The sequence below is a fragment of the Amblyomma americanum genome, chromosome 4, assembly GCF_052857255.1.
Source record: "Amblyomma americanum isolate KBUSLIRL-KWMA chromosome 4, ASM5285725v1, whole genome shotgun sequence".
Taxonomy (NCBI): Eukaryota; Metazoa; Arthropoda; class Arachnida; order Ixodida; family Ixodidae; genus Amblyomma; species Amblyomma americanum.
The window spans coordinates 144,082,314-144,108,565 of NC_135500.1; the positions used below are offsets into that span (position 1 = coordinate 144,082,314).

The 26,252-nt window shown below is 49.4% G+C and overlaps 1 protein-coding gene across 5 annotated transcripts in view; it reads right to left on the reverse strand.

Moving 5' to 3' along the window:
• capt (adenylyl cyclase-associated protein 1) overlaps window positions 1-18,352 on the reverse strand; it is a 32,722-nt gene extending 14,370 nt beyond the window's left edge. The window contains exons 1-2 of one of the 5 annotated variants that reach the window (XM_077661886.1): window positions 18,285-18,352; window positions 1,374-1,630 (exon numbers count right to left, since the gene is read on the reverse strand). In XM_077661886.1, the coding sequence (XP_077518012.1) occupies window positions 1,374-1,616 (243 nt within the window). In that variant the 5' untranslated portion in view covers window positions 1,617-1,630; window positions 18,285-18,352. Of the gene's footprint in view, window positions 1-1,373; window positions 1,631-3,825; window positions 4,186-10,945; window positions 11,062-12,539; window positions 12,679-17,196; window positions 17,222-18,284 lie in introns of those variants that run through there. The other 4 variants (XM_077661885.1, XM_077661887.1, XM_077661884.1 and 1 more) reach the window with 4 other exon arrangements.
• Between the last annotated feature and the right edge of the window lie 7,900 nt (window positions 18,353-26,252).

The following is a 26,252-nucleotide window of genomic DNA, read 5'->3' on the forward strand; positions in this document are numbered from 1 at the left end:
CAATATTTTCCAATTTTTTATTTATAGCTTTTTTTTAATTCTTTGTTGAACTCAAGAACTTGATCAGTCTACTCTTTCACTGGTTCCTTTGCGGTCACATGACCTTGCGACACCATACCTCTCTCAACCAATCAGCAAATTTCATGACACCGGATGGCTCTGGCTTGCTCCTGACATGAACTCTAATGCTATCTAGGTTCCAATTTAAGAACTAGGTTGCTCACAACTCGGTGGGCAGGTTGTGACGATTCCAAAAGATCACATGAACCCTCTCGACCAATCAGCAAATTTCGTGACATCGAACGGAGGGTTTTGCTCCTGATGTGAACTCTAATGCTGTCGCATTAAAAAGCTTCAGCCCCAGACAGCACTTCCAAGGCGCACCATAAAACTCTGCAACATCTATCTTTATTTCTTGTTTTTTAAAAAGATAACTACCTTTATTAGCATGAAATGGCCCAACCATTCTATGTAGCAAGGATTTCAAATGTATACGGCATCATTGAATTTGCGAGAACAGCTCTAGACGCTTCAAATAAGATTTTGAAAAGTCGCATGCAGAATTGTAGGCGCTGTGCCACAAAGGGCTAACAAGGTTAGGCTCTGCAAAGGCTCAACCAGAACATGCAGGGCCCCACGCAACAGACACAGCTTGCATGCAGTAAAAACTGATGGCCGAAGGAAGTTGAACCTAGCTAACATGTGTGCAGTACACTTACCACGAAAGTCAAGCTCTCCCAGCAAGGAAAAAAATAATGTGCTTGAGGTGAAATGTTAACTGTGCTGGATACCATACCACACACTATGGCAGTTTTAAGAACGAGCATTGGGGCCAAAGGCAAAGACACAAAAGACAAGATGCCTACAATGGCATGTCATGACAACGACAGCATATGGAGAGCCCTGCTGATAGCATTTCGGATAGGTGACCCTGCAAGGAATTCACATGTGAAAGTATGTTTCTACGCTATTTGCAGATTATCAAGCAAGCAACTGAACGGACTGTTCAGGCAACCAGCATGAAAAGATATGGACAAAAGAAAGACAATGTGACATGCAACTGAATTAATGTAATATGTTAGGCAAAGTGGCACAACCACGTAATAAATATAGCAGTGTAACAAATGCGGACACACAATGAACACCAACCAGGCACTGTCAACTCTGGTCAGCACTGGTTTGTGCTCCTTGTGTATTTCTGCATCTGTTGCACTGCTATATTAACTCTGAGATGCAGCCCTAGGTTGTGCGCGTGCCTTCCATCATCCACACATTTCCACACTGACTGCCTGGATAGCAATACCATACCCCCCTCTAGTCTGTGCCCTCAGGCTAACAGTTGAATAGAACTTGGTGCTCTGACAGGTACCCACGTGTGTTTGGACATCTCCTCCAATGGTGCGACTGAGGGCCAGGTAGGCCTGCACGGGCCCCTTGAGCAGTGCCTCAAAACCCTGCAGTGAGGCTGACACCAGTTCCACTGAGGTGCCACGCTGCAGCATGCGTGCCGCAGGTGAACCGCCGCCCCCTCCATAGGCATCGCCTTCACAGCGCTCCAGCCGGAAGGCAACCTGCTCCAGGCGGTCCACGAGTGCAGCCAACTCTTGCACAGACATGGTTGTCACACTTCCTGCATGGTGCAAAGGCACAGCTTGCAGGAGTGGTTTCAGGCCTCAACAACATAGCTAATATAACCAGGGGAAGGACTTTTCGGTTTTTATTTTTGGAAAATTTGGTGGACTTTTTTGCAGTTTTTATTTCAGAATGGATGTTTGTTCTTATCACTGAATGTTATTTTTTACAAATTATACTGACTTTATTTGGTGATTTAATATGCCAAGTCTGCGTGGTCAAAAGTCACTTCGAGCCAATCTTGGCATTTTTTTTGGCATGAACAGTTCGTTTGCCAGTAATTAACATAATTTACCAGTAATTTTGCACTTGAATGTGCACTTGTAGAAGGAACTGTTCTTGTTATAAAAAAGTAAGGAGAGTTTAATGAGACATCTGGCAGACAAGAACGCAAGGGGCAGTTTACTTCTAAGAACAAGGTTGACAAGTTTTCTTTCGGTTGTCGTGCTAGGTTCACGTGGTCTGCATTTCTGAAGGCAGTGATGGAACTGTGGCTCAATTGATGCGGTTGCCTGCACATAGTACTTTTCATGACAACCTTGTAAGGCTTCATGTCAGTGTCTTAGATTAAGTTGATAAAACTACTTAACCAATTAACTGCTCTAAGCGCGTGACGATAGTGAACAAACAATGCTTAGCTAGTAGGTGGCAATGAGGATGCTTCACAATCTGCAGAGGTGTGTAAATAAGTGTGAAAACGCCTCATCCAACAATACCACCAGCTCAGCATGCCCCTGGTTTTCCTACTTGGTTAACTTTCAACTTTGACTGTAGCTCAAACTCAACAGCCAGCTAGCTATGCCTTTCATGCCAAGAATACGGCCTTTTATGGTTAAAACCGAAAAGTATAACCCATAATTAAGTATAACCCAACTATCAAAGCACAAGAATCTGCAGCAGGCAACATTTAGTCTCTGTGCAGCATCAGATGGTATCGTGTTTTAAACTTTTTTTTTATAAAAAAAATACCTTCAGCAAGTAGGCAAAGACCACTTCCAGCAAAAGGGGGCATAACTGACCATTAACATGCCGTGTAGAATGAGTAATCACGCCTTTAAAAAAATCTGCACCAGTGTAATTTTCATGTTATAGTATCATTTCTTTAGCAGTTTCTACATGCTCTCAGTGAAAACTGGTGTCTGCACTTTCGGCGCCAACTTTGATTGGTCGGGTATAGTAGCTAATATCACTCACCATGCATTATTTCTAGAACACGAATACAGACTCAGCCATACGCCCACGAAATTAAGAGCGCAGCTATGAAGATAATCATGAAGTACGGGTGAGACACCTAAAAAAATATGACACATATCCGTCACAAGCAGGCCAATCTAGCTAATTTTCACGATCACGGCGAAGTACCGCTAATGCAGAAACCCGAGCCGTACTTGCACGATGAAATAAAAATGCACAGACACTGGCGAACCTGGAAAGCGAAAGATGCTGTGCGGTTTTATGCACAGCCAGCTGTATCCGGCCACAAGCCGCCGGTGTCTGCACCGAAACACGGGTAAGCTTTCAACAAAACCCAAGAGAAAATTCTGTCATCGCCACCTGCCGCTCGGCTGTGCCCTCCACAATGCACAGGCGCCGTTCCAAGGGTGCGATGGAGAAAACAAGCACGCGTCTGCAGTAAAAGCGCGCTCGCCTGCTACTCAGCTCCCCAGCCTGGCGGCGCGCAAAATGCGACCGAGAGAAAAAATAAAGGTGACAGTGCCTCTTTCTTCGTGACACCCCCGCACGAACAGTGTCCAAGTTCAGGTGCAACGGGCAGGCAAGTGCGAGTCCAAAATAAACCGCGACACGTAACAGGCAGCCAGTCCTCGCAACAAAAAGGAAGGAGAGAATGCCGGTTTTCACGATGCGCGCCACACACCCAGACGAGAAGACCGGTGCGGCTCAGGCCTGATCAAAGAGCTTGCAACAACTGATTATCACGAGCTGCAAATGCGAAAAATGCACGCAAAAGTCCCGGCTACAAGTATAAGCGGGCGAGACGTAACCACACCTCAGTGCGTGAGTCAACCGGCTTCGCAATAAAACGCGCCTTCCATGGACCGGCCGAACGACTGCGCGCCGCCGGGGCAAGCAGCAGACGACGCATCCGGCGTATCGAGATTTCTCAAGAAAAGCAGTTCGTCGCGGCTGCGCGCCGCGATCTCGCGCGCGGTTGAAAGACAGATAACCGCTTACCGAGGTGATCGCGAGCCACTCGAAGTCCCGCCAGCCGGGTGAGCACAGCGTTGATTTTCTCTTCAAACATCTACCCAAACAAAAGTTGCGACGGCGACGGCAGGGCGGGACGCTAGCGGCGGGCCAACAGCGCCGGCAGTGGAACGTTCGAACGAGGCACGCCGAGCAACAACCGACCGGCAGCGGCAGACCGGCTCCAGACGTCAAGGGCGCGATACGTGCAGCAAGCGGCGTTGACGTTGCACCGAGTCTTCTGCTCGCGCTGCCTTCCAAGTCCAGAAAACCTCGCAGAAACCACGGCCGCGAAGCAGCTTCGCTGTTGACCGAACGTCGGGTCGCCGAAGCAGCCAGCGGCGAGCCACCTCCGAGAGCGCGAGAGGCAGTGAGAGGGAGAGGTCCTTCCCAAAATACACACGCTCGGAGCTTCTTCCGCCGTCGAAAGAGAGAAAGCGCGCGCGACGCTGTTGGCGCTGCTGCTGCACTCGCGCCGCGAGAGACGACGACGAAACCGGTATATGAAAAAACAAAACACGGGTGCTTGTGGGGGAAGGGGATGGGGGGAGGAGGCGTGTCGCGCGAGTTCTTGCTTTTCCCGGCGCGCGCTCATCGGAGTTGCTCACCCCGACGCTTTCATCTGTCATTACTTTTATTTACTTCGAGTCAGAACCCGGTTTTCTCGGCACGTGTTTGTTTTGCTAACGGCTTCCAATAGTCGGCCAAGTTCCAGAGCAGGGTTTTCAGGAACGCGCACGACCCCGACTTTGAACAGAGGAGCTTTGCCCCGCGACACGACGCCCCGCCCTACCGCAACCTCTGTAAGCGCTATTTTGGGCCGTCAACGAGCCCCCCTGCATGACGAATTTCCAACCGGCGCAGCGCAACGGCATACCATCGACGACGGTGTAGCAAAAAAAATTTGCGTTTATTGACTCCAAAGGTTAAAGATCTTCATTATAGTGGAGGAGGTGCGCCCTCTAGGCGGTTTTTCAATTTGTCAAGGTGACACAGCTGGAATTACATAACATACATAGTGTGGAGAGAGTGCACGCATTCACATCGCCGGGACGGCAAAACGGACACACATGCGCGTCAGGTTACTGGCAGGATGCACGCGTCAACTCCGCGAATAGTACGTTTGGCCTTGGCCGGCCGCGCGCTCTACCAGACCACAACAGTGGAGTTTCTGACGCTGAGCGTGTTTACCCAACGCCCGCGTCTGCGGTAGTGGTGGTGCGATTTGTACGAATGTTTCAGATGACGGAGCGCGAATGTTGTCCTCCTTCCCAAGACTCCACTGGAGGCTAATGCCGCTCGGGCCCCGTTCCTGCTGCAGGTTCCTCTGGTCGTCGGGGTCCGAGCTGGACAGCACCTCCTCCCACTGCTCATGTGTCGAGTTTGTATTTTCGGTATCGTTTTTTTTTTTACATGTCCAAACTGTGCGTCTGTATTCGCGATACAAGGTGCACGTTGAGTTCTTTTCTCTGCTCTCTTCACAGGAAGGCGGTCGCAACCGAGAACATCCGTAGAGGGGTCGAGGAAGCCGGAAAGCGGTGGATTCCGAAGAATTAGTTGTCTCTTGCGCTGTCGCGAAGTGCACATCCGTACAATGAAGAATGACCCGCCGCGGTGGCTCAGTGGTTAGGGCGCTCGACTACTGATCCGGAGTACCCGGGTTCGAACCCGAGCGCGGCGGCCGCGTTTCGATGGAGGCGAAACGCAAAAGGCGCCCGTGTGCTGTGCGATGTCAGTGCACGAAAAGATCCCCAGGTGATCGAAATTATTCCGGGGCACTCCACTACGGCACCTCTTTCTTCCTTCCTTCTCTCAGTCCCTCCTTTATCCCTTCCCTTACGGCGCGGTCCAGGTGTCCGCCGAGATGTGACACAGATACCGCGCCATTTCCTTGCCTTATAATTGGTTTTTGGGTAATGGAAATGGCACAGTGTCTGTCTCGTATATCGGCGGAAACCTGAACCGCGCCGTAAGGGAAGGGATAAAGGAGGGAGTGAAAGAAGAAAGGAAGAAAGAGGTGCCGTAGGGTGGAGGGCCCCGGAATAATTTAGACCACCTGGGTACCTTTAACGTGCACTGACATCGCACCGCACACGGGCGCCTTAGCGTTTTGCCTCCATAAAAACGCAGCCATTTCCTTGCCTCAAAAACCAATTTTCAATGTAGACACGAGATGCGTGCACACTGCACTGCACGAGAGTCCGTGCACTGCGCGGGAGAGACAGTCCTCGAGGGTTTGTGAGTGACGGCGCCTCGGCCTCGGAGTTATCCTTTCGTCGAATTTGAGGCTGTCAGCATATGCCGCACCCGTGGGAAGTGTTCGCCAAGCTCGCGGGTCCCGATAATAGGGAGTGAGAATACTCGTGCAGTATTGACTGAGAGGGCTTGTCTTCTTCCCTCTATCTTTGATTGGGTGAGTGTTGTGAATTTACCTGACTGGTCACGTCAGGCCACTCAACGAGACAGTAAAATGTAAAGTTTTCTCCATGCATGTATCTTTCTTTCTGCTTTATTAACTTAAATAAGCAGTTAACATTTCCGGAAGTTGTCCTCGAGCAATGTGATTGAGCAGCATCGAACCAGCAAGACGTCCCTCTACAAGGCCGAGAGGGAATATCTGCTGCAAATGGATGGATGGATGGAAGGTAGGAGCGTCCCCTTTGAAACAGGGTGATGACAGTTGTCACAATGCTCAGCTTTTTTGTCCTTTATTTTTGTTTATCTGTGTTGTAAGTTATTAAAACTCGCCATTTTCTTTAAATACGTCTTCCTGCACTTCAAACTTCCTGTCACCTCTCTGCTTTTGAGCAACCAATATTCCAATCGCTTTTTGCTAATTTCCACCGTCTCTAAACCCTAGGGCATCAGGGAGAGTGACTGTGCCTCCATCCACATCAAGATGGATACCATCACATTTGAGTATGAGGTGTTCTGTTGTTTCTACAGATTTACCACACATAGTCTATGTGTCATTATCTTCGTTAAATTTCTTTTTGTAGCTGCGCGTTCTAAGACACCCTGCCCTAGATTCAAACAGTAGGCCAATGCCCCTTGAGTTATCATAAAACAACAGGACAGAGGCGCCCCCGCGCGGTGCTAATCGGAAGCAGCGAAACAGATAAACGCTGCCGTCGAAGGCGCCTTGATTTGAAAAGTACAAGATAACGGCTATTGCAGGGCCGGCCAGCGCCGCAAATATCCAGCAAACATTGGTTGCCCTTTAACTTATCCTAACCAGTAAAGCGGCCCACCCTGCACACATGAGCTATGGGCGCGACAGGCGAGTGAATAATTAAAACTATAATTAAAACCGGAACCTCGGACAGGCTAATGCCGTTGCCACCTCAAACTAATAAGTAGTAGTAGTAGTAGTAGTAGTAGTAGCGGTGGTTTATTAACACAAAATACAAAAAGGAAGGAAAAGATGCTGCCAGCCGCGGTAACTGCTATCTAATATCTTAAACACCAGAGCTGCAGCCGGCAGAAATAAAGGGACAGGGAGAGGATAGCAGGGAGTGGTTTATACAACATACACAATATTTGGAAAAATATAAACAGGTGGTAAAGTTTGCGCCGCTCAAACGCGAGTGTCCAGGCACTGTCCGAATTACAACCACGCGCCCTTTAAGTTGTCCGGTTGCTACGAGGTGTTAGCCGCTGTCCAACGATTTGTCAGGACATCCACCGGCTCGCGGCACGCATCCCGCAGCCAGTACGTATTGAGTGGGTCCCACGGGATCAACTGACCTATCAAAGCCGGGCAGATTTAGCGACCCGCCTTGCGAATACAAACTCAACAACGCCTCGGCTCCTTCATTTGGACAATTTTACCCTCCTTTCATCAAGAAAGGAACTCCTCCGGCGCCGCACACGTGCTCTCATCCCTCCGTGTGCGGTAACTCTCCCCCGCGGTCTTACCCGTGCAGAGGAGGTTGCGCTTAGGAGGATCCGGGTCGGGGTTGCCCTCACACCATGCAGCCGTCACTCGGAAGTGGCCTCAGTACCGAGATTTGTTTCCTCGGCCAGGGTGTCCGGTATGTAAACACGAGGACATTGAGGCCGACATTCATCACTTACTGTGGGACTGCCCAGCTCTCAAGCATACAAGGATCCGGCACCTGATGGTAGCAGGTCTTCCACCAAGCAACCCTTCTTCATACATTGCCTGGACGCACGGACCGTACCATCGTTCTCTGCTGGACTTCATCAAATCAGCTAACCTTTTTCCATTCATTTAATCTCTACTACATCATTCATCACACCTTCACGCATCATTGATGCCCTGGGGCAATAAATTTCGCTTTAAAAAAAAAACCACGCGCGAGAGACCACTGCACATACTTACAGCAAATAAACACTGTCTATACAAAGCCGAGTATAGTGTCGAGTGGGCAGCGAGCTGATAAGACGGTGGACACGAGCAGTACATGGGAAGACATTCTAAACTAGGCACGAGATGAAAATTTGCGCACCAAGCTTCCAACGCAAACACCTTCCCAAAAGAAGGTCGAAACCTCCAAAGCAGGAAGACGCTATCAAGTGCCCCGCTGTTACGAACCGAGGGCTAAAGGAAAGGTAGGAACTAGAACTTGTCCATTCAGATTGCAACAACAACCCTTAGAGAACAGACTCGCAGGCAAAGCGACGGATCACAGGCGGGCCCTAAGCTGCAAGACATACAGCACCTGCGGCTCGACCTCAGCCACTTTTGTCCACGACGCCGTTGAAGCGAACTCGTACTGATTTTCTTCCTCCTCCGATATGGAGGACACCGAAAATCCAAACCACCCTTTGGTGGCCCAGGCCTTCTTTCTTCTATTCTGGTTATCCCGAGGACGTCGTCCCGCTGGGAGCAGAAGATGTGCCCTCCATGGGCACTGACATGGAGACAGGCGAACGCAAAGAAGCCCTGAATCGCGCAAGCCGAGAAGCCCTTCGCCGACCGCAAGACGCAAAACAGAAGCAGAGGAGCCGCAATGGCGGCGGACAACGTGGAGCAGACGACCTGACCCCGAGCCACGAAAGAAGCCGCCTTTCCTCGTCCCCGCACATTCGCCTTGGTTCACCCAGTGGAGAGCGGAAGCACGGAGACAGCTGCGGCCCCTTTGTCTCTTTCTCTCCCCCTCCAGCTTCCATGCAGCCGCTCCGAAGCCGACCACGCGTCGCTGGGTGATCACAGGGGCGACTCTAGACGGAACATACGCGCGCACTAAGCTACAATAATCTCTCGTTAATTCGAACCCGCTTAATTCAAACTTCCGCTTTAATCGAACTCAACCTTTGGTACCGCGCTCCGCTGAATTTAAACTTCGCATAATTCAAACAAATGCTCCGTTTCCCCCTTCGAGTTCGAGATACCGATCGAGAGTCGACTCTAGTTGGAAAACTCCGGTTCAAAATCGGGGATCCGTCTGCGGTTGATTTTCACAAGCGGAGGGAAGCTGCACAGTTGGTTAGCTAATGGCGGCGACCTGCAACTATGCCACAGTTGAGGCGATAGTCAACAAATCTCCCAACGGACCGCATTCGGTACTGTGTACGACAAAGGTTCAGCATGGCAACCCGGAAACAGCTATAGGCACACAAATCAGCGTCTCGGCTTCGTGGTCGCAACAGGACGCACTGAGCGTCCTCTTTCTTCTTCCTCGGTTCTTCTCAAAAGCCCAAGACGCCGGTATCGAGCGAAACTAAAATTATCCACAGTGACGGCGGGAGTAACTAACGGTCTAAGGCGGCAGACGAGGCGTGTAAAAAGACGGCGCATGAGAAACATTAGACGAGGCAAGTGGAGCAGTGCGCCTATCGAGCCATCCCCTTACTCACCGTGAAACGTGCGCTAATTGAGTTAAGAAGTAGCTGAAAACAAACACGGCCGTCGTGCCAATTAACGATGCGGATAATTATCTGTGCATACAGAGGCGTAGCTATAAGTATCTATCATAGGGGGACGACGCAACACAGACGACGGATCCTCCTTCAACGGAAATTTCGCCCTGGTCAGTACACTGTCCATGCAATTGATTGAGGTTCTACGCGACATGCACCGCCGTGATGCTCGCCAGCCGCAGCTGAGAGGTAGGCTCCACGGCTGTTAAGAAATGCAAGTCGCAAAATACACTATAAGGTCCTATAAAGAAAAAAAGTAAACACAGCACATCTGACTGGAGTCGCTGGACAGAAACTCGTTAAACTGCGGACATACAGACTGTCGCGTCACCTTCGGGCAGACAGGCTACATACACAGAGCACCTCGGAATCTCTTCCCCGCACACGCACGTTCGTCCTTACAAAGGGGGCACGTACCGGCCATCCACGTCAAATGAAACAACTAAGCACGACAACTGAAAGGCGAACATACAAGCACCGAAATATCAACTCCTGGAAAGAAAACAGAAGCCGGGTTTATTCACACTTCTACGATGTGGCCTTCGAACCAATTATTCTAATACATACAGCCTTTGCCAAAGGTAACCAGGCTGCATGGTTTGCTTCTCATTCGAACAGGAGAGCCCTTACGGCTTTCCTAAAGATCAAAAACTTGTTGGAAGGTGAGGACAAGGGTTCTTACCATACAGAGATTTAGAGCTTGAGGGCTTGGCATAACGGCTTCAATATACGACTGAGAAGCAAACCGTCTAGCCTGGCTACTGTACGTGTCTCCCCAGCTAAGAAATTCTTGCTTCGCTGTTTCCGTCTCAGTTGCCTCGTTCGCGTTTCCTTCAACGTTGATCTGATTCTGATGTCCACATAAAAAGAAAGATAAGGGGGGAGGGGGGGGGGGGCGGAGGTGATCAGCGCAAACAGCTGACCGTCTCTCAATAAACGTTACACCTGACACATCTGACACCGTCACACGTCGTCAGAAGCCCGTCAGCGCCGGCACCCAGCGCGTGCACGCAACCAGATGGAGGAGATCGAGGCACTTGGATTGCGGCCAATCGTTCCACACCTGTGGCGGCCTTGCCAACGGTGCAGTACCGCTAGCAGTGCGGCAGTTCGGATAACTGCAACATCGGCGCGCCAGTACAGGGCGGAAACGGTGGCATAACCGCAATAAAGCGACCTTTCCGCGCTCATAACTGATAGAGAGAGAGAGAGGTCGTCGCACCTTGAACGTCGCGCATGCAGGCCGGAGGCGGCGGCGACGAAATATGCCTCCCACGAAGAACGCAGACCGCGACGGCTCTTCTTCAACACACTGCGCAGCCTCGGTTCGGTGCATGACTCAAAGCCGTTGCTGCGCCAAGAGCGCCGAGGCTGCGGTCTCAGCGGTTTCCGCCGGTAAACCGCGCGTCCGGCCCCCTCGACGGGAAGTCTCTCTCCGAGCGCGCTCCCTATGGGCTTGCCGCGGCGCGCGTTTTGAGTGGAACACGGCGCATTCTTCGTGCTCGACCTGCAACAGTGCGCGCATTCCCCGGGCGAGCATTTCTCCTCAACACTTGGCACGCCTTTAAAACGCAGGCTCGTGTGCCATGAACCGTCGCGACTGTACAGAAATCTATAGGCGCCGTGGACGCAACAACTGCGAGACGCAGCCGTGTGTGGCCGCAAAGTGGATTACGCTAAGCACGAGACGACTCGCTTCCTCGACGACGTATGGCAGGAACGCCGCGGTCCCCGAGACATCGCAACCGGGTTAGGTTACGGACACGGGGAGCCAACAGACCAAGCTGTAAGAGCCGTAACTACTCGTATGCAGGTATCGACTCTTGCGTGCGTGTACTGCAGTCCAGAGTCAAGGCTACGGCCCTCCCCACCGTGCAAAACGTTTCGAGGGCAAAGCGCGTGGCAGCTGGGTGTAAGTAGCAAAAGTGCTCATCCACATACCCTTGCCCTTCGCTCCCTTCGCCATACGCGCCTACGATAGAGTCGGATGTCGACTCCAGTTTCGTCCACAACGAGGAAGTTCTGCGTTTACGCTACTCGATGATTCACGTGCCGGCTTGCAGCAGTTTCGTTAGCAGCAGCGTACTTGTGCCTGAACCTTATACTTACTGTTACGCATAAAGCATTTTCTCCCAGACACTGAACTCGCAACGCCGTTATTCATCTGCTTGCAGACGTCTGCCAAGCTACTCGCCGAAATGTGGAACATGCACAAAACTGGCTTCATTATCCCAAGTTATTAAGCAGCCGTCAGCTGTCTACGCAAATTCATTTAGAGGCACATGCACACAGCGGTTATAAATGGGAGTGCGCGAGAGGAGAGCTTACTCCCTTTCTTGCTTCTTTCTGTTTAGAGTGTATGCCAAAAGTTTACTGGACACCTGTGCTTGGGAAAAAAAAAATACGGAACTCTGTTTCGGGACCCAGTCGACTGGTACTGTTATCAGTGGGTGGATCACGCATGTTCCTTCATTTGCAGGCATTTGTGGCGATTACGTTGAGTGACTGAATCGTATTTTTTTTTTTCAGGACACAGAGCGCATCCCGTAAACATTCGAAGCCAACGGTATCCTTTCTGCAACACGGACATCCTGCACTCTCACCAGGCTTGCGAACGCAGGTCTTCGAATACTGCTCATCTGAACGAATGCAGGTATAAATTTACATAGGGCAGAGATCAAACCTCGCTCTATGACTCCTTTCGTCATCACTGCGGAAGTTCCGCACAGCACCTCCACAGTGGTGACGGCGTTGACACCCGGCTTACACAGCCTCCTCAACGCCCAAAGCCACAATTCCCCAAGAGCCGTACGTACCTCGTCAGCCTTTTCACCGCCCGGAATATAAAACTGCAGAACAAAACTCTGGACACGGCCGCGCTCTGCACTGAAGCCCTTCCGAAATGCTGACGACGCGGGCGTGTCCTCCGGCTCCCGCCGTGCTCTCAAAAAAGAGCTTCAGCGAGCTGCATCGGCTGCGTGTCGCAAGAGACACCCGTGCAGCTGCAGCTACGTCTCCGTTATCGCCGCATGACACAAGCGCCTGGGGAGTGGCCACGGCGGCTTCTGAATACTCTACAAGCGCGGCCCCTCTACAGACACTCAATTATCTCGCGAAGCCCGTCCCATGAGGGCACAAAGTGTCACGTAGTACGTAGCCGCACAGTCCAGCAACGCCTCACAAAGGAGCGCCGCTCATTCAAAAGGCGATCTTCTATTTTGGTCCTTGTTTTCAGACCCCATCTTCGCCAGCCGACGAAGAACTAAATAACGTTCCATGGAGTACACGACACGTCGAGAACACAATGACAGTTTAAGGACAGTCCATTGTGGGTTTCTCCTTTTCCATCAAATAAAACGCCGAACATGTAGCTAGTTTCGTCAACGCTTCTCTGGTACTTCGATCATTTCGATCCAATTCTGTTCGTGAAAGAAAAAGCAAAGCATTATCTCTTAAAGGCCTGCGCGTGATACAAGCGCACGAAATACTCCCCAATGCTGTCCCCCTACACTAGTGGGCAGACTTCCAATGTTTCTTTTGCAGCGAGTAAATGCTATGTGTCGGTGTATGTGGGGTGCCTTGACTATACATTCCCTCCGAGGCTTTCCACCGCTAGCCGGTAATTCCCCCTCAACTGTCCTCTCCTATTCTGGCCTGAAAACACAGCGGCCGTCCAAGTGTTCGAACGAGGATTGCTGAATTCCCCGCTGGCGTCTGGTATTTCCGCGAATCAAGACCGTCAAACAGAAACGGATCCGGGAGGGCGCTATCACACCCTCAAGGAGGCGACAGCGTAACGGAACAGTCTCAAGACTTAAGAGGTCCTCACAGCAACCCGAGAAACAAAGCGCGTGTGGAGGACAGTTGAGGGGGAATTACCGGCTAGCGGTGGAAAGCCTCGGAGGGAATGTATAGTCAAGGCACTCCACATACACCGACACATACCATTTACTCGCTGCAAAAGAAACATTGCAAGTCTGCCCACCAGTGTAGGGGGACAGGATTGGGGAGTATTTCGTGCGCTTGTATCACGCGCAGGCCTTTAAGAGATAATGCTTTGCTTTTTCTTTCACGAACAGAATTGGATCGAAATGATCGAAGTACCAGAGAAGCATTAACGAAACTACATGTTCGGCGTTTAATAAGCAGGCGGTGGCGTGATAGTCAGCTAACCTTACAGCTTGCGATGAATCGGAGAGCCGGATTTTTATGCATCCATGCTCTGGGGATCCGTTCATATCATTAACCAGCGCTGATCAGATGATCATCCGATGCCTGTTGGAGCGCACAGTCGTGGAAGTAATAAACCGGAACGCGACACCATAACACGTCACAAAAACGTCTAGGGTGATGGGGGCTGAGCAATGTATGGCTTATGTTAAGGTGCCCCAAAGCTCCCTAGCTCATCGAATCTAAGCGAGACATTGTTGCAACTCTCACCAGCTGAAATAACAAAACTCTCGCGATTGTGTCCATGCAATTTCGATCGAGTATCATACGTCGGGGATGGTGAATGAGTTCAAAGAAAATGGTGCCCTTAGAGACAACATTGGGGATGGTATCATGACGGCGTTATTCCGTAGACATAACGTAACATGCCCTTTCTTTCCAGCTATTAATTCAACCGAGTTCTCCGAATTCACTTCGATATCCTCGAAAAGACAATAGTCCGCATATGCTTAACATCCAATACGCTGCCACAACGACCAAGCTGTGTTTCCTCTGACGATATGATTTCCGCCATGTCCCGACGAAAATATTCCTCTCCTAGCATAAGTTCGCGTCTAGATCGTTAAAGATGAGAAATTTTCTATAAAGCGCCTTTATTTCGTGCTTCAAATATGCTTGAGACTCGCGGCAAAAGAGAAGAAATAAAACGTGGGGTAGGACAATTTTATTTGAAGAAAAATGATGGTCTTTCTTGTCGAAGCCTGCTAAGCCGTTTTACTCGAACAATTCAACGACGTCACACTCTCAAAGCTTCGCACAAACGGAGGGAAACAATGGGTCCGTAACGAAAAAAAAAAAAGACATTCCCTTTCACGGTGGAAGGCATTTGTTGAAATGAAGTGAATGGACAAGACGGCGACAAGTCTCCATGCATGCGACGTTTCAATGAGGGAAGATGTACTACAAGTAAAGCTAGTTTTCGACAGCCAAGCGAGAGACAAAGCGATCAATCGAAAGGACAGCGACGCCCACACATCCGCTCTCCGCCTCAAGTCAGACACAACAGGCGCCTCGCAAGCTGTCCCAGCACAACAAACCGAAACGCAAACATAGCAGCACTGTAGGGCTCTTCGTCACCTCTGCCGCTTTCGACGCGCAAACCTTGGCACTTTCGAAGCAGCGTCACAGGGGCGCGGTGACCACAGCACTGGCCCGCGCCAATGTTTTCGTCGGCTGAACGCTGCCAAGCGCAGACAAGTCGCCGACTGAGCGCCTATTTATATGTCGTACCGCCGTGTCTCACACTTCTGCGTGGAGTGGTAAAGGGGGTGGGGTACAAGCCTGGCCTCCGTTCTGTGATGCCCAAAAGTCGGCCACTTGTTTTAACCGCGAGTGACGGTGTTACATATTCGCACGACAGCAGGCACAGGGGACATACGGCAGACGACTGCGTGCGACCATCTGTTCGGCGGAATGATCCTGTGCGTGTGTGTGTATACAGCCCACCCATCTGCAAGGTTCGTTAAGGGTCCTGCCCTCCGCTCACGATTTCAGTGCCCCTTTCGCCTCTGTTTTTTTTTTTTTTTGTCTCAGTAACGACTAGCTGACTGAAGTCGCCGGCTTCCAATGTTTTCGCTTTTTGTTACATACAGCAGGCCAGCGACCTGGCACAATGAGGGCACAAAAAACGAATTTCATTCGGTTATGACACGAGGGAACAAAGCACAGAAAAGCCTACAGGAGAAGTAGCTAGGGCTTCGGAGAATTCGGTCAACAGTGACAGGCATGTCCAGGTTGTAGATAGTTTGGAGGTTCTAATTAGAAACTGAGTGCTTTCAGCGATTTATTCTTGCGTTAGCATTAGAAGGGTCTGCACAAGCAGAAATGGCGACCGCCGTCACGCGATGCGAGCCTTGCGACGTCATCACAACCTGCCCACCGCAGCAGGTGGCAGTTAAAATTAATTATTGGTCGCGAGAGGCTGCTCGGGAAGAGGAACCCGAGTCTCACAAGCCCCACCTGTGGCTGTGTGTTGAAACAGCCACCTGTCGGGGCAGTGGCTAATCGCTTAACCGCTGCACCACTGCGCCAGGATCATGGTACTACGACTCGCAGCAATCTATGAATTTAATGTTGAGAAGGAACTCCGCATACACGGGCATTAGACACAACAAAATCGGCAGCAACAAAAGATGCGAACGCATTCAGACGATCCACCGAGGACCGCCTAAGAGTATTTTGTTGTTTTTACCCCCCAGGAAACACTGTCATAACTTGCGCAGCATTTTCGAGGCTATATCATACCACGCATTTCAGAACGGCACACACGTTGAAAACAGAAGCTCGGACTTTAGCGCCCCCATAGCAACTAGAGACGGCTTCACAAGGCGACCTATAGCAACACGTCAAAGCAGGCAAAATCAGAAAACCAACGTTGAGAAAAAACACACACAACACTTATCATGAACCAGACTACTTATAGTTAACACAAAGACCTCTCCCAGTAATCTCCAATTAGGCTTGTCCAACCGCGGCTACCTACCCTAGAAAATTTCTAATCTCATCCCCCACCCCAGCGGACCCTCGGCCGCCATCAGCTTCCTTTGAATCCGTTATCTAAGAGAGCACCGCGTATCTGCGCTGCGCATTAAATTCCCCACCCAAGTCCGTTTCCACCTTCGAACGAGGGACACCATTAAATCGATTTTGTTCAGGCAGCTACTAGCTGTAGAGCAAAATAAGCGGTGAAGTCAGAAGTTTCGATATGAGCGGTATTTCCAATTAAGAGAAAGCGCTATACAACTGCAGTGAAAGGAGCAGCGATCAATTTACACGAAAGCAGGATTTCGAATAAAGTTGCTTCAATATTTTATTTGGTTCTGTTTTCGTTTTTTTTTAGCGTTTTTCCAGCGTTCTCTGCAGAATGCAACGGCAGCCGAAATGCTATAAAACATTAGTGCGCGAGTTTCAAGCTCCGCTACAAGAACGTGCCGTCGGCATAACAAAATCCTTTTTCAATGAGGAAACTTTCCTTTACGCGCGACATGATTACGAAGGAACTCACGCAGTGACGTCACTCTCCTTATTTCCACACGGTAACAGCACTCCTTTAACATCAACCTCACTTGAGTAAATAAGCACTTTGTCGTTGCGAAAAGAGACAGCGCCAAACTCCGTAACATCAACTTACATCTCGCAATCTGATAATCACGGCAGGGTCGCTCGATGCTTTCTTGCGTATCATTAAGCCACAATAACCTGGCATAACGTCGAGCACCGATACGAATGATCAGCAATACTTACCTTCTGTCATGGTCAGCAGAATGAAATACACGTGTTCAAAACTAAAGCAATACTAGTTGAAACTATTTATAAACTGCGCCCTCACACGCCCCTACGCTTGCGACCGAATGTATACCCCAGCCAGAAACCTGCCCACGCGGCTAGTGGCGTACGCTGCAATGCTGCCTCCTCCACGTTTATCACAATCACGCCGTGTCATCCCTACTTGGCGCAGCCGCATCGTTACCTGGATGCAAAAACAGACACCCAAGCGTGGCGTGGTGGCTAATCAAGCGACGAAACGTTCCGGGCGGCCGCCGCACGCAACGAATACAATTCAAGCACAGGCGAAAGGAGGCGTCCTTCCATTCAAAAGATGCGAAACAGGTCGAGCAGCAACTCGCGCTAGTCAGCCGTACTATTTAACGCCGGCCGCGATGAAGACGGTAGGCGAAACTCAACACGTAGAAAGCACGAACAGCGCTACCCAAAGGGGGCTGCGCCGCTCACGGACTTCCGCCCTTGCATCGCGAGAGTATTACGTGTGTGTGACAAGGAGTCGCCGCGCAAGGTGGGTTTGGATTTCCTTTGGGCAGTGCCTCAAGGGAAGTCGCGCCGGTGACTTTCAGCGCGCCGCGCTATGCGTGACCGTCAGCACACGGGCGTAGTACAAAGGGCCGGCAATATCTTCCTTTTACACCTCCGCAGTCCCGATAAGGTCGGTGACATTTGGCCGAGAAATAAAAAGGTACAACCGAACACAGGCACGCTCCGCTCCCACTTTGACCACCACGACGTGATGCTGAGTGATTATGAGAATAAAAGTGCCGAGTTGCGCGTGCCGACGATAAGTTTCATTCAGACTTCGTTAACGTGAGACCGTACAGGAACAATGCAGTCACCGGTGCAAATACTAGATTAGGTGATCAAAGCGCGCTACCGCGGCGCAAGCGCTGTGCCCCGCCACGGAAGCCGGCGAACTGTTCCCATGTTGCTACTGGGCTTCTGCTCAGGCGTAATTATTCTAAAATTACTTGCTGTGGGTTTAAGGTCACCGATGGAACCACAAACAAGATTTAAAACGCAAGTAGGAACGTCAAAATACTCACACGAATCCCAAGCCAAGTGAGTCACGGCAACTCCTCCTTTAATTGGTGGCGTCCTCTGGCGATCAACGCCTGCAGCTGTTTACTTTCAAATATCCATTTTTCAAGCCCTGAACAAACTATTAAAAAAAACTGACCTATAAAATAACAAAGCATACAAAGGCAAATAAATCATTTTTTATTTAACACAAAATGCACAAGTTTATATCTAGTTCCGAAATCGAAACTGAAAACAGTTTTATGTGTTTCCTTTTTAGTGTAGTGGCGTTGCGAGCGCCACTTGCGTGACGCCCGCCAAGCTTCGTCGTCTGCTACTCTCACCGCAGGGCCGCCGTTTACTTTCTCCACAGGATATTCGCAAAACATATTAGTTCAGGCAATGGTCCAGTACCTACTACCTCTCTTCGTTTAATTTTTGTGTGCGGCGACTAGATAATTGTGACCAAACTAATCTGCAGGCTGCCAGGCTATAACCGGCTAGGTTACAAACTTTTTCTTTAGCATTTTAGGTGAGCTACAGGAATGACGGTTCAGACTAATGAGGAAGGAAGGAAGGAAGGAAGGAAGGAAGGAAGGAAGGAAGGAAGGAAGGAAGGAAGGAAGGAAGGAAGGAAGGAAGGAAGGAAGGAAGGACACCAAATGGCGTAATAAAGATGGTTGTAGTGGCAGTGGTTTCATTGTAAAAAAAAAAAAAAGAAAAAAGAAATACAGGGCGATCAGACATATATGATGCGACAAGAAAGCAGTTGGATTTACCCTCGATGATTATACTTTGATGTTTTTGCTCTAAGGAATGCTTCACACACGCGACAGAATTTTGATGAAGGGTGAAGGTGGGCGCAGGTGGGTCGAGGGTGGCTGTTAGTGGGTGGGCAGCCGCGTAGCTAGTGGGTGAAGTATGCAGTCAGGAGGTAGCTCGTGGCTGATGGGTGGTTCCTGTGGAGGGCAGCTGTCTATACCACTGAGTCTATGAATACGATTTCGCCGTCGCTTCTTCGTTCCGCTGCTGCATGGACCTCCGGGGGGCGTAGGCCTTGTGAAGGGTGGCGTTAGGTAGATTAGTGATGGGTAGCGCTTCTGGAGGGTAGAATTGGGTGGGTGGGTGATGGATGGCGTTTCTGGATCTGGATGGTGAAGGTGGGCGGAGTGGTGTGGCGATGAGTGGGTGAGCTCATAGCTATGGGGTGCGGTGGGGAGGTGGCTGGTGAGTGGTGCTTCCGGCGGGTAAAGGTGGAGGGCGGAAGCTTCTCGCTTGGGCTAGAGGCTCCACTTCAACAGACTAATTTCCGGGGAAATGGTGATTGGGGGGGGGGGGGGGGGCAGTACCACTGCTTTCACAGTAAAAAACAAAAAAAAGATCAGTGGTGGTAGAAAATAATAGCAACAATGAGGATGGATAGGTAAGAGTGAAATAAAGAAGAGTAAGAGGGGGTTATGACCCTTTAGAAACAATACCTAGCTACCGAAAACAAAAGACGCGAGAGATCGCTGACGTATTCTAATCTATAACAAAGGCGTTATCCAAAACCTGAAAAACTGTATCCCACTGAACATCGGCTGTCTGTCACATCTAAAATATGCGAGGAATTGTTTCAAAAATAATGCAAAAGTTGACATAACGTCTTTATTACGTGATACAAATCTTTCAAAATCAAGGTGTTTGTAGAGTAACTCTCCTTCTATAATAATCATTCGGCTTTTTCTTTTTTAGGTAACTTGTAGAGTGTTTGCAGGTAAGTAATGGATCTTTTTCATTGCGTGTCGCTAATGCATTACAAGAAGAACAGGCTGCCGTGTAGTTTTTGGCCAAGGAAGGATGCAGGCTGCCCCACGTCGACAGAAAGCTACTGAATGTTTACGGAGGTGCCACTTGCGAGAGCAGGAGAGTTTAAACAATACTATCTTTGAAGACAAAAGATGTAATGCATGGGCGAACATCAACTGCAACCACTGACAAGAATCGCCGAACTTGATGCTAGCCTAAATGTTAGTTCATAAAAAAGTTATACCAACTTTTGCCACCAGTTGTATGCCACATGCAACTGGTGGCATGTAACTGGTGGCTGGAATAGTTGTATCTGCCAGTTGCATGCCACATGCAACTGGTGGCATGTTAAATTTGTACATTGTGGGGTTATGCAATTGATTTTTTTTTTAATCGAGGTTCTCTTGATGACAAAAACGTCGCGACGGGGAAGTGCGCAGTTACGAGACAATTTTTGAATCCTGTGGGATTTATTTTAAGATCGAGAAAGGGATCAACGCTCAAGTTACTTTTTAAAAAAAGTTTAAATGTGCATTTCTCAAAGAGAAACTTTTAAGCTGAAAATTTTCAACGTAAAAGTTTTATTCTGAAAAAATTACAAGGTATACATCATCATCCTCATCATCATCATCATCGTCAGCCTTATTACACCCACTGCAGGGCAAAGGCCTCTCACATGTCTCTCCAATTAACCCTGTCTCTTGCCAGCGTCACCCACCCTTTGCCTGCAAACTTCTTAATCTCATCCGCCCACCTAACTTTCTGCCGCCCCCTGCTACGCTTGCCTTCTCTTGGAATCCACTCCGTTACCCTTAAGGACCAGCGATTATCTTGCCTCCACATTACATGCCCTGACCAAGCCCATTTCTTCCTCTTGATTTCGACTAGGATGTCATTAACCCGCGTTTGTTCCCTCACCCACTCTGCCCGCTTCCGGTCTCTTAACGTTACACCTATCATTTTTCTTTCCATTGCTCACTGCGTTGTCCTTAAGAAGGTATAAAAACAACCATGAATGCACTCATTTCGCTCAACCAAAAAATTGACCTAATCCTCATAATCCACTCCGCAAAAGTGTCCGCACGTGTGCAGGTGGAGAACTGCCGATGAGCAAAATTGTGTGAACTAATTAATATTCATGTAGTTATTTATTTGTTCTTTGAGCAGCACAATTAGCCAGGTTTGCATGCGATATTCCATTGGTTGCAGAACGCGATTCCTGCCTAACCACCAAATCAAAACACAGGGACGTTATATGTTGGCTAATGCGATGTCATTAGAAGCTGTTGATGCCTTTACCGGAAGTGACAGGCGGGGCTGGTGAGACCCAGCTAGATTGCTCTTTCCAAGCAATGCGGCGAAGAAACAGGTGCCGCAACCACCTTTTTGCCCAGATAGTTCTTCTGCAGGCTGTCTATTTTTCGCGTAAGCCTGCTGCTGTCTAATTTTCTTTTTAGTGATTAGTCAACAAAACCTGCCACGGTTGGAAGGTGGATGCTTCAACGAACCTGGTCTGCTGACGTCAGTTCCGGTCTGGTGACATCACTTCCATTCAGCCATCGGGCATTCTCCGGTCTCGTGACGTCACTTCCCGTGAGCCAATCAGTGAATTTTATGGAAGACTACGTTGGACGCCGCAGGCTTTTGCCTTCGAACAGGCTTTTAATGCTGTCGCATAAAAATTGTCCGGATGGTCTTAAACTTGATGCAAGAAAGCTGCGAGAGTAGTTGGAATTACCTTCGAGGATTACTTTGATGCTTTTACTCTAATGAATGCTTTTATTTAGTGCGTGATGTGGGGTGGAGATGGGGGTCGGAGGTGGCGTTTGAGGTGGTGGCTGTTGCTTATAGAAGGCAACTGCTGCCCTTCAAAAGAACAAAAAAAAAAAAACCTTCTGGAGGGTTGAGTTGGGACAGCGGGCGGCTTTCCCTCAGCGTCTTTGATATCGATTTTGCCGTCGCTTTTCCGTTCCGCTGCTGCTAGGGTGGAGGCAGTGGCGTTTCTGGACGGTATATAGAGTTGGGCGAGTGGTGGATGGTGCTTCTGGAAGGTGAATGCGGGTGGGATTGGGGCGGATGTAAGGTGACCCGACCCACGCCAGCACTTTTGCGAAGTGACACTAATACTCGTTATCACAGTAATATAACCTTGTTCGAGCAGACATCTGGAGCAAGGTTTCACATTGTCAACTTGAAATCAAATTGGTAGACGTGTCTTTATGAACGTCTTCTAGATGTAGTGAGCGCATTGGGTGTTTGGAGACATTAACTCATTGCCTATCGTACATGATGGAATATCTGATAAATCAGAACAACGCTAGACTTGAACCAGGCCAAGGAACAAGAGGGATACATAGAATATAATCCGCGCTGGACAGCGGCTTCATATATATTAAGAAAAAAAATTCGCTGTAGACATAAGCGGCCATGCAGGCACTGGGTAATGTACTGTCAAGTCAATGAGCCAACTCCTCCTTTAGGAGGAGTGAGAACTAAAGAGCAATTGGAAATGATATCAGGCAGATGCATGGCCTCTCCACGAAGGGTTTGCGGACATTCAAAATAGAGAACCGAATATCCGCCTATTTCATTCAGTAAACGAATCAAATAGAGCATCTTCGAAATTATTTTTTAAACGAGTCGAATTCGCACTCAAGTTTTGACTAGTTTGCGGATAAATTACACGAAGTTGTAGTAAAGCACGCTGTACTTTTTTATACAAAGGTTTAAAAAGTAGGGCCCACTCCGACGCCTCACAGAATGGTGCCGCGATCGGTGTGCACGGGGTGGAGGGTCTCGCTCTCCTGCGTGGTCTATTCGAGTCGTGGCGTTCATCATGCTCATGCATGGCCTCCAAGAATGGGCCACGCGGCACGGCTCAGGCAGCTTTAGCATGCCCTGCCCTGTTACCCGATCTCAGCGTCCATGACTCATACGTACGTAGCTCTTGCTTTTCCGATGTACCGAGACGTGGCGCTGTAGCTTATTCGATTCATCAGGAGTAACCTGGAGGCGCTCGCCGATGCACGTGCAGCCGACCACGTGACTCAGCAACTTTGCGGAAAGGGGTTGACCGTCGAGAGAGCGCGGGGTGTAGAGTGATTGGTGGCCCCGTCTAGGGGTGAGATGCAACATTGAGGGGGGACATTACCATGTCCAACATTCTTGGACAAATATTATGAATTTCGGAAAATTGGAGGGCACTGTTATGTAAATATTGAAGATAATGGCCCGTTCCTTAGATGAGTAGCAAAGTCTTTCGTTTAAAGTTTTCCATCGCCCGCATCGAGCAGCTAATTCTGCAATAGAAAACTAATAAGGGACGCTTTTGACTGTAGCAAAAACGTTTATAGCAAAAAAAAATGCAAGCCTGCCGACAGGAGATCTGCGGATATATTGACTGTTATAGTGAATTCTTACAATATATAAAAAAAACCGCGTTCATAAACTCTTCCTCCTTCAAAAATGCTTTTGTCCAGAATCTTTCTCTATGGCTCCGCCCGAGGGTGTGGACTTATCAAAAGAGGTTGAATCTCATGCTCCCGAGGTCCGCAAACTTTCTCCAAGGTGCCAGCGGACACGTTCCGAAAGACCGCCGGTTCCTCTCACGATCATGGCGGTTGAGAGCCAGGCAGCGACTTCGAAGTTTAACTATCAGTGTTAGCTACATAATTTATAGCGCTCTTGCGCAGCACAGCCACTAGCGCTTAGCTGTTTTGCATTATTACTCGCTTCGTGGGAACATTCGCACAAGTTGCGGATATTCCTAAAAATATTCGATTCGTATCCGATTCGAATTCGATTCGGTTTATGCTACACTTTTCTCATTCGAGTCGGTTTTAAAGCCGCACTGTTCGTATTCGATTGGGTTTTATAAAAAGTACTATTCGCACAACCCTATGCTATCCGTTGATGTTTAGTGCATGTCCACAAAAAGTATCAAGAGCTTTAATTTGGGAAGAAAAATGTACAGGGGCAGACAAGGAAAGCTTCCGCAACTTCCGATTCGCCAACGCATCTTCTGACTGTTATTCGCGGTACTTCTTAGCCACAGGAATAGTTAACAGGGAGTAATTGAGGACAGGTGCAAAAATGATATAGAAGCAAAAGCACTGCCGACCCATCGGCGAACTATCCAGAGTTTACTGCTGGTAACAAGGTAATAGAAACAGTAAGAGAACGCACCTAGGCCAAATAATACAGACGATTCTAGAGACGTTAGCATGATATTAAGAATGGCATGCTGTGGACCTCTTTGTCACTTCCAAATTGTAAGCTGCGGTTTATCCATATCCCCGAAAACTAAAGTATTCAGCCGATATGTTTCTAACCATTAATCACATTTGGGTCCAAAGCACGGCGGATAGCGAAAATGCTACAAACTAGCCTGTAACGACACCATAGGCAATGGGAAGCCACGTAGATACATTGACAACATGCAGTCGATATGTTCCTCAACATTAATCACATTTGGGTCCCAAGTACGGCGGATAGCGAAAAGGCTACAAACTGGGCTATAACGGTGCCATAGGTAACGGGAACCCACGTAGATACATTGACAACATGCAGTCGACATGTTCCTCAACATTAATCACATTTGGGTCCCAAGTACGGTGGATAGCGAAAAGGCTACAAACTGGGCTATAACGGTGCCATAGGTAACGGGAACCCACGTAGATACATTGACAACATGTGTCCTAATGTCCACATAAAGCGTTCCGTCAGGCCGTTATTCTGCGGCGAATCGTAGCGGTGAAATAAGTAACGCTGCATTGTCACAGAAGGAATGAATCCACCTCAGACAAAAGTATACGTCCACGCGGCAGCTCAGCAGTTCACGCAGTTCACGCAGTGCTCGATCCGTGGAAGTGGTGCAAGATGATGCAACATCGCGCTCTGCAACAGCAGCGGTTTCCGGCCGCGGACCGCTCCGTACAGGCCGATCGAAAGGCCCAAACGGGCAAAGGAGAGGCTGCATCGGGCCGATTGAATGGTGAAGACCGGGCTTGCGAAGTTGACAGTCGAAACAGGTATATAGACTAACTTTCGCACATAAGTGGATGCCGCGCCAGTAATAGCGGAGGCGATGCCTGTGTGTAAGTCTTTAAGGCACCGGCGTTAGAGGCTTGCGGGCCATTGCGAAAGGAAGCGCATATTTCCGGGATCAGAAGTAACCATTTGCGACCGTCAGAGTGGCAATTTCGGCGGTACAAGAGCCCATCACGAAAGGTGAAGTGGCCAGCCTGACGGCGTACTGCTTGAGGCACCGAAACGCCAGAAGGGTGCGAGAGAAAGGCGAGAAGAGAAGCGATCCAGGGATCCTTCAGCTACTCGGTGGCCATATTGTTCAAAGACAATGGAGCGCAGTCCACGGAGGAAGAGCAAGCACTTCAGTGGCCTAAACTGTTTTGGCAAAATGAGGAACGAAACTCGTTTAGCAGGGTTAATTAAGAAGCTCGGTTTGTTGTCGGCGCGAGATCAGGGTCGATACAGCTTGCGAAAACATCGACGGAGGCTGGATCAGCAGAATGAGGGTAAAGAGTAAGTGAAGCCATTCGGAGGTTGCAGTATAGTCGCTGTCGTAACTGTTAAAGACGACCGCGGAGGAGAAAGGCTCGACAAGTCCCAGATATTCTGCGACAAGAAAAGACGGTCGAAAGTTCACGTCACTGGGGGACCTCTGTGTGTAAGAAGTGGGCACGTACGTTTTCACTGCGGCTTTTACCCTGCGTGTGAGACTTTCCTGGAAGACCATCTTTATTCGTAGCATTTGTTAACACTGCATGCGTAATATGTGCGTGCGTCTGCGTGAATTGAGCATTGGAAACCGAGCGCGCAGATCTTTGAACGTGATTGTTGATTCTCCCTTTCACTCACTCTTCTCTATTATGTTTTCCCCTTCCCTTTCCCAGAGTGCAGTAGCAGACCGGAGGCGCCTCCGGCTGACTGCTACACCCGTGCCATCATTAAACCTTTTTCTCTCTCATGACGTCCCCGATGACGACAGTAGAGTCATATCTGAGGCGGCCGGGAGCCCGAACCACGCTGTCATTGCCGAGTGGCCGAACGCCAGACTAAACTGCCAATTTACATATATTTCATTGCACGAGATGTCAGTCCAACATTGAAGGACTCGAGTCCAGTTAGAGGTAGGGAAGCGGGTGGAGGTGAGGGTGGAGGAGTCGGCAGCTTGTGAGCGCATTCAC